Source organism: Vidua macroura, chromosome 5, assembly GCF_024509145.1.
Source record: "Vidua macroura isolate BioBank_ID:100142 chromosome 5, ASM2450914v1, whole genome shotgun sequence".
Taxonomy (NCBI): domain Eukaryota; kingdom Metazoa; phylum Chordata; class Aves; order Passeriformes; family Viduidae; genus Vidua; species Vidua macroura.
Genome location: NC_071575.1, coordinates 19,799,681 through 19,807,110, shown reverse-complemented (window position 1 = coordinate 19,807,110; position 7,430 = coordinate 19,799,681). Strand labels below are relative to the sequence as shown.

At 53.4% G+C, this 7,430-nt stretch overlaps 1 protein-coding gene across 1 annotated transcript; it reads left to right on the top strand.

The window, feature by feature from the left end:
- The first annotated feature begins 6,934 nt into the window (after positions 1–6,934).
- On the top strand, positions 6,935–7,365 carry LOC128807292 (MIEF1 upstream open reading frame protein-like). The gene has a single exon (XM_053977556.1). It carries the CDS (start codon positions 7,153–7,155, stop codon positions 7,363–7,365), a length of 213 nt encoding a protein of 70 aa, XP_053833531.1. The 5' UTR covers positions 6,935–7,152.
- Positions 7,366–7,430: the final 65 nt, after the last annotated feature.

Genomic DNA, 7,430 nt, shown 5'->3' with positions numbered 1-7,430 from the left:
GAAAGAAACCTGCTACTCAAAATTAGCAATTAAAATTTTCTATTGAGAATTTTTAGCATTCTTAGTGATCACTGTATTTTTGTGCCTGAACAGGGGATAATCTAAAAATAGTTGATGACCAGCATGCTTGAAATTTCAATTTTTCAAGAGGTGAAGTATAAGTCTGTAAGCACAGACCAATGGCAACTTAGTGAGACAGTTTAAGAAATGAGCGTTGACTAGGTCAAAGGTTCTCCCACGTTATTTTTCTTGCCTCTAACACAAAATCCTTACTGACATTTTTATTATTTTAAAAACTAACATGAATGGCATTTCTTTTTGTTTCTTGTAAGGTTTTAAAAGACCTTTTTCCCTGGAAAGCACAAGCTTCTGCTGCAGGAGCTTCAAGTGCCTCTGTGAGCGAGAGGCGTTGACACTTGGACAAACCAGTCTGGGATGGAGATTTTAATTTGTAGGAGCAGTGGGGAGCATGTGGCCTCACCACAAGCCCCATTTACCATGTCAGAGGGTCCCTCAACACAGCAATGCAGCATGCATCCTGGGTATGGATACAGAGCATTAAGCACTATATGGAATCAGGAGCCTGCAAGCCATCTGATGCCAAGCAATCCTGCGTGTTTTGCGGCATTTCAGTACCCCAGCAGGTGTTAGATGGGGTGATGCATCCTGGAGGAGCTCTGGCGTGACCTGCCGGGAAGTCAGTGGTTTCTCCCAAAGCTCTTGCTCTTTGTCATGGATGTCTGGTGCTCATCCTGGGCACTGTGCAACACTGCTCAGTGGGGAGGCTGTGAGCGACCCTCTGGCTCACAGAGGGGCTGGCTCCAGCTGATTCCTTACTGATGCATATCAGGCTAGCTGATAAAGGGATGGATATGCTGTTTCCAAACACCAGGCTGCTTGGAAACAAAGTGACTTCATTATAAACTTAAGACACCTTTCAGAAAGCTGGAAGGGGGATACCAGACCCCATTTTGCCGGCTGTTTGTTTGTGTTGCTGGGATATGTTTGCTCCCTGTGTAAGGACATGTTTTAATGTGCTGCTTAGCAGGGACAGTTAATTTTTAAGTATTAATCCAATTTTATATTATTCTCTAAATCTTGCTGCTTTAGCGGCTCAGCTGGGGAAGCAGAGGTCTCAGCTGGCTGGCAGGCAGCCCGTGGAGCAGCCAGGGAGAGTCACCCCAGCCCCAGAAAACGTCACCAGCAAATGGCTTCATGCTCACGTGCCCACAGCTGCAGGCACTGGCTGCCCTGCTTTCCAGAGCACTGCCACGGAGAGGATTTGGCTACGGCCATGGCAGAAGGCAGGCACGTTCTGCTTCCTGGCAGTGGCGTGTGTTCCTGAGGCTCCTGGGTGCGCCAAAGGCAAACCTTCACCTGGGAGCGAGCTTTGTGGGGCTTTGATCTGTCACTGCAAAACTGTCCCATCTAGAGAAGGGGCTCCAGATCACTGAAGTGAGAAGCTGACATAAGGAATATAATCCATGGATGCTTGGTTGAGGAGCCTGGCTTGGGGCCAGGCTGCTGCAAGCTGTGCCTTTGAAGCCGCAGCAGGGACAGGCATATCAGCAAAAAGGTAAAGGAGTAGCCCTCTTCAGCTATTGTTTGGGACTTCAGTGTAAGCATCTCTGAGACCCCCAGACATGAAACTTCACTTGGAACTAAGGAGCATCTGGCAATCCCAACATTTTCAGCATTTCTGTGTGTGCTTATTTTTTTTAAGCAAAGTGAGAAGTGAAAATACTCCTTACTGTCTTTTAAAACATATTACAGCTATGTAAGAATACAAATCTTTCAAGGCCATATCTCTCCTCACTCTGCCAAATGAAACACAATATAAAACTCCATTGTTTTACTCTTGTGTTTCCTGTGCCTTATGGCTTGAACCACGGATCCTCTTGGCTGAAGTCCATCTCAGTAACGATTTAATTTGGGAACACACTTCACCTTTCTAAAAATAAGGAAAACTGAGAAGAAGAGCAAATAAGCTGTGCTGAATAAAGATCTAAAATGACTTCTCCAGGATCTGAAATTAAAGAAAATATGTTATCCAAGGAATGCATAAAATAAAATAACATAAGCCTGACTCTATGCAGCAAACTCTTTCCTGGCATTTTAGCCCTGTTCTACAGTCTGGACTTCTTCCAAAGAGAGAGCAACAAATCATCAGGTTTTCCCCCTCAGACACTTACTAAGAACCAGGCATACACACAAAAATAAAAGAATGTAGAAAACATCTACCCACTTCTTTATGCTTCACAGTGTTTTTAAAGCATTTGTCTCAAACTGTTACCCAGAAGTGAATGTCAAACCATGGCAAAACCAAAACTAGGTAAACGGGACAAAAATAAATCTAAGGGCCTGTGACTTAAGGGGCAAGGTGTGCAATTGATGCCTTTGGAAAAAAGAAGTGAAGCAGCAGAATACAGCAGCCATGCCCTTCTCAGGTGGTCTATACATACATGGGACCAAGCCACACCTGATGCTGGAGTCCAGGATACCCTTACACAAACCAAAATCCCATGTTCATGCCGAGAGGGCCTCATCCCAGCACACAGCAGGCAAAGGAGCACAAGAAACCCTGAGGGCAGCATGTGCAGCTCAGCTCAGGCAGGTGGTACCACCAGCTGCAAGCCCTCTGCTCTCTGCCGACACCTCCCCTGCAGAAAACAGGGGTTGTTGTAGGGATGCAAGATTGCAAGGACAACAGCACTCACAAAAGCAGGGTCTCCGAATGGCTCTGGAAACCTGAAGCATGCAGCTGGTGCAAAGTGAAAAATGGGGTGAGGGAGGCTGGGGGATGAAATCTTACCAATCAGGGAATAATGAGAAAAGTCTCCAACAAACCCAGCCATGGAGAAATTTGTTTGAAGGAACATGAGTCGTGCTGGGAATGAAGGTGGGCACAAACCAATTGTGAAAGTACTACAGAAGCAATTTCAATGTGTTAGGTAATAAAACTGAGCTTCCTCAGTGACTGTCAGAGCAGCCCCTCACAGGGACAGCAGCTCTGCTTCACACAGGAGACCACTCGCTGCTGACAGTGTTTGCAGCCCCCTGCACTGCAGGGATGGAAGTCCAGGGGTCTGAAAAGCCCCACTTCAGCTGCAGCGAGGCTGGGACCTTTCCCTTCTTCCCCCTGTCAAAAACATTCCCTGAGCTTGGCTTCCCAGATCAGATATTTACTGTCCCTACTAAAATGTGGGTCTCTGCTCTAAATCAGGAATGTTCCTTGAAAAAGTGGCTGTGTACCAGTGGTCTCTCCTCCGTCACCACCTGTCTTTCCACATGCACTCAACTGCTGGAGCTTCAGGTCACGAAGCCACGTGTGCCACCCTTGGGCCTCCACCCCTCCTGGCTTGTCACAGCTGGAGACCAGGATCTCAAATGCCATTAATCCTTGTGACTGCTCAAGAAAAGTAAAGAAACAGAGCTGCAGTTAAAGAGAGAGCTGTTGAACAGGGCTGAGACTACCAAAAGGCCTCCTATGAGGTCCATTTACTAGAAGATACTAAAGATTTTAAGCTCAAGCTCAGATACCATTGGTGGGTCACTATCCATCTTCCCCCTCACATTTTAGAACTGCTTTCTGGCTCCACTAAGAGACCAGCCTTCTGCTTCCAAGCACAGTTTGTTTCCCATCCCTGCACAGCCCCTCCAAGATGCCACTTGCAGCTCTGAGGCTCACATTCACCTCCCTGCTGCCCAGGGAGGGTTTGCTGGCTGGTGACAGGCAGCACAGGGATGTCTCCATGGCTGGGAATGATCCTGCCCTTGCAGAATGGGTGGTGGGAAGCCCTGGGCATGGCCCTTGGCTCCCAGGAGCAGAGGCTGCAAGCTGGGCTCAGGGGCAGCCATTTGCTGTTTTTAGCGACCATCAAAGCCCGTGCCAGCGGCTGCTTGAGCGGGAGGACTGGCTGCAAGCATGAAAAGACCAGCAGAGGAGTGGCGGCTCTGGAGACCCCCGAGAAGGCAGGGGACAGGAGGGGATGCCTTAGTCTTATTCCAGGTAACAGCACAGGTTACTGTGCCCTGTCACGCATGCTGCCTTTGAAATTTCAAGCTCACTTGGTCATTTCGAGAAACAAAGGTTGTTATTGTTCTCCAGGAGCACAGCAAAGGTCTGCTCCCTCCTCTCTGCCTGCACCTGGCCCTGTCAGGGCAAGTAAATTCCCTTTCATACAGGGATACAGGCTAGAGTCACAGAGGGAACCCCATTCCCAGTGAGTCCATGGGCAACAGGGTTCTGCAGGCAACGGGGCCTTGGGGCCCTCAGGGCAGCACAAGTCTTTGGGGTGCTGGGTGGGTCCCACCAGCTGCATGCAGCAGGTCAGCAGAGTTTGGAAAACCTGGAGACGAGGGATCACACTTCACTGTCTCAAGGCAGAGTTCAAATGTACAACCCCCGGCATGGCACCAGAGGTGGGGCACTCGCAGGGCAGCTGGAGCGGGTCAGTCATGCGCTGCTCGGCCCTGGCACTCACCCTCCTCTTTGCAAGAGACAAGGGGCAGGTTGAGGCCCCTGCCCACACAATGCAGGCGTGGGCAGCGCCGATGGGGCAGTGGGCACAGCGAGTGACGTCCCTGCAAGGGCTGGGGCACTTGGAGACGGTGCACAGTGTGGGTGGAGGAGCGCTCAACACGCACACGCAGCTGCTGGCGAGAGGCCCGGGAGCTGGCAGCCAGCCTGGGGGGGAGAGAACAGAGAGAAACACCAAAACAGGCACAACCCAAGGGGGCCGGGCTGGGGAGGGGGCGCTTATGGAGGTGGCAGTCCTTGGCTGCCGTGGCAGGAGGGCAGCAGGGAAGCCCATCACTGCTCGGCCTGACCCGGCAGATCCCATTGGCAGTGCTCCAGCGGTTTGCCACATGTGGCTGCTCAAGTTTTGGTCCAGACTTGGGAGTTTTGGGGACTGGGCTCATCAGCACACCTGCCCAGGGGTGACAGAGCCCGCTTGTGAGAAGGGAAGTATTTCTGAGGATTAACAACCCAAGGAGGAGGCAGGAAGCCGGGAGGAAGGGTCAAAGATCGATTTTCATTCTGGCAGCAGGTAAAGAGTGGGAATGCTGCCTCCAAGGTCTTGGATAGCCCAGTATAGGAACTGATGATCTGGAAACAAAGATGAGCAATATACCAAACATTTTTAAAAGCTGACTCAAAGCTATTGACTCTTGAGGAGATCAAAAAGGACTGAGTAAAATGCAAATGTGGCAAATGGGGAACACCACATATTTGCCAAGGATCAACTGGGTACGTGCAAGGTCAGAAGAGGGAAAACAAATTGCACATAAGAATTACAAAGCTCCAGATGTTCTCTAGCAACCCAAGAAATAATATGGATGTCACACAAACCCTGTCTCTGAGAGTAGCTGCAAGTTAAAAAAAAAAAAAAAAAAGCATACACAAAATATTAGCATGCAGAAGGAAGAAGGAGGGAATAATATGGAAAATATGATAATGCTATTATGTAAATGACTAGCACGGCCTCTCTGGGAATACTGTCTGCAGTTCAAGTAAGCCCTTCTCAGAAAGGGCTGATTAGGGGCATGGCAGATTCGCTCACAGAGAGATCAAAACGATTGAGGTTGTTTATCTCAGAAAGGAAATGAGCAAGAGGAGATTGGCACAGAGTGAGCCAGTCCAGAGCTTCTGTTTTTCTTCCTGTTCAGCTCTATCACTGTCATATCTGGTGTCACTGAGAATTGTGTGAAGTGATGTGGCTCTCCTCTGTTACACACCATTTGCTCTTTCTCTCACCCTCCCCTCCAGGGGAGGCACAGCACATTATGTTTTATATTTAGGTAGGACCTGGGGAGGAGGGGATGGCTAAAGAGAAATAGATATGTCCCAGAGACAGCTCATGGTACAGAATGTGAGAATGGAAAAGTGGGATTTACACCTGGACAGTGGAGCAAAAAGTTGTGGCTTTGGGAGTCTTCTTCCATCATCTCAGGCAGACCGCAGAGAGGCTGCCAGCTACTGCCCTTCTCCTAGAGCCTAGAGGCTTCCAGACCAAGCCCTGATCTCTGGGGGTTCCTTGGAGATAAAGGATCTTGAATTTGATAAGTTAGTCGGTAAAAAGCACTGTAAGAAGTCAGAAGAACCTTGAGGTGCAGCACTGATCCACTGCTCTCTTCCAGGGGAGGGTCAGGTTGGACATTAGGGGAAATTCCTTTGCAGAAAGGGCGATGAGACATTAGGGATGGGCTGCCAGGGAGGTGCTGGAGTCATCGTCCCCGGAGATGTTTAAGGAAAGACTGGACATGGCACTCAGTGCCATGATGTGGTTGACAAGGTGTTATTCAGTCAGAGCCTGGACTACATGACCTCAGAGGTCTTCTCCAATTTAACGGAATCCGTGATTCCATGACCGTGGCGCACGGCAGACACGCTGCCTTTCGGGGCCGGCAGCCCAGCGCGCTGTGCCGCAGCACACGGAGCCGCACACGGTGCCCCGGGCAGCGGGAGCCCGGGCTGCCGGGGGCCCTTCCCGAACCGGAGCATCCCGGGCTGCCGGGGGCCCTTCCCGAACCGGAGCATCCCGGGCTGCCGGGGGCCCTTCCCGAACCGGAGCATCCCGGGCTGCCGGGGGCCCTTCCCGGCCGGGAGCATCCCGGGCTGCCGGGGGCCCTTCCCGGCCGGGAGCATCCCGGGCTGCCGGGGGCCCTTCCCGAACCGGAGCATCCCGGGCTGCCGGGGCGGGACGGGCGCGGGCAGCTCCCCTCCCGGCCGCCAGGGGGCGGCAGCGCCGCGCCGCCGCCGCCTCAGGCCCGCGCGGCTCGCTGCCCGCGGCGCTGGCGCTGCCATTGGCGGGCGCGGGGGCGCGGCCCGGAAGCGGAAGCGCGGCGCTGCCGGGTGACCCCGGGAGCGGCCCCGGAGCGGCCCCGTGTCCAGCCCGGTGAGAGCGGGGCGGCCGCGCTCCTCCCGCGGGGCTGCAGCGGCCCCCGCGCCCCGCCCGCGCCTCGGCCCGGCCCGGCCCGGCCCGGCCGTTACCCCGGGCCGTTGGACAGGCGGACACGGCACCGAGCGAGGCCCGCCGCGGAGCGGCAGGCGGCGGCCGGCGGGTCCCTCGGGAAGGGAGAAGCTGACCCGGATCCCGCCCTCGGTCACTCCTCTGCAGGTCGCTCGCCCGCGCCCCACACCTGTCCCCCATGGCCGCGTGGTCCCGGGAGGCGGTGCTGACTCTGTACCGCGCTCTGCTGCGCCGCGGCCGCGGCCTGCGCTACACCGACCGGGATTTCTACCTCGCCTCCATCCGCCGTGAGTTCCGCCGGAACCAGGGGCTGCAGCGGCTGGAGGACAAGGAAAGGCAGCTGGAGAAGGGACAGGCTTTCCTGCAGAGCAAGCTCGGGGGCCTGGTTTAGCGATTCCCCGTAGCTCCCACCGGTCTCACGTACCTTCCTCTTCTTTCCAAAATCCTCTCACCAGC

Excerpts from the sequence above, each read along its gene's own strand:
- LOC128807292 (XM_053977556.1), top strand. The coding sequence starts at position 7,153 with ATGGCCGCGTGGTCCCGGGAGGCGGTGCTGACTCTGTACCGCGCTCTG.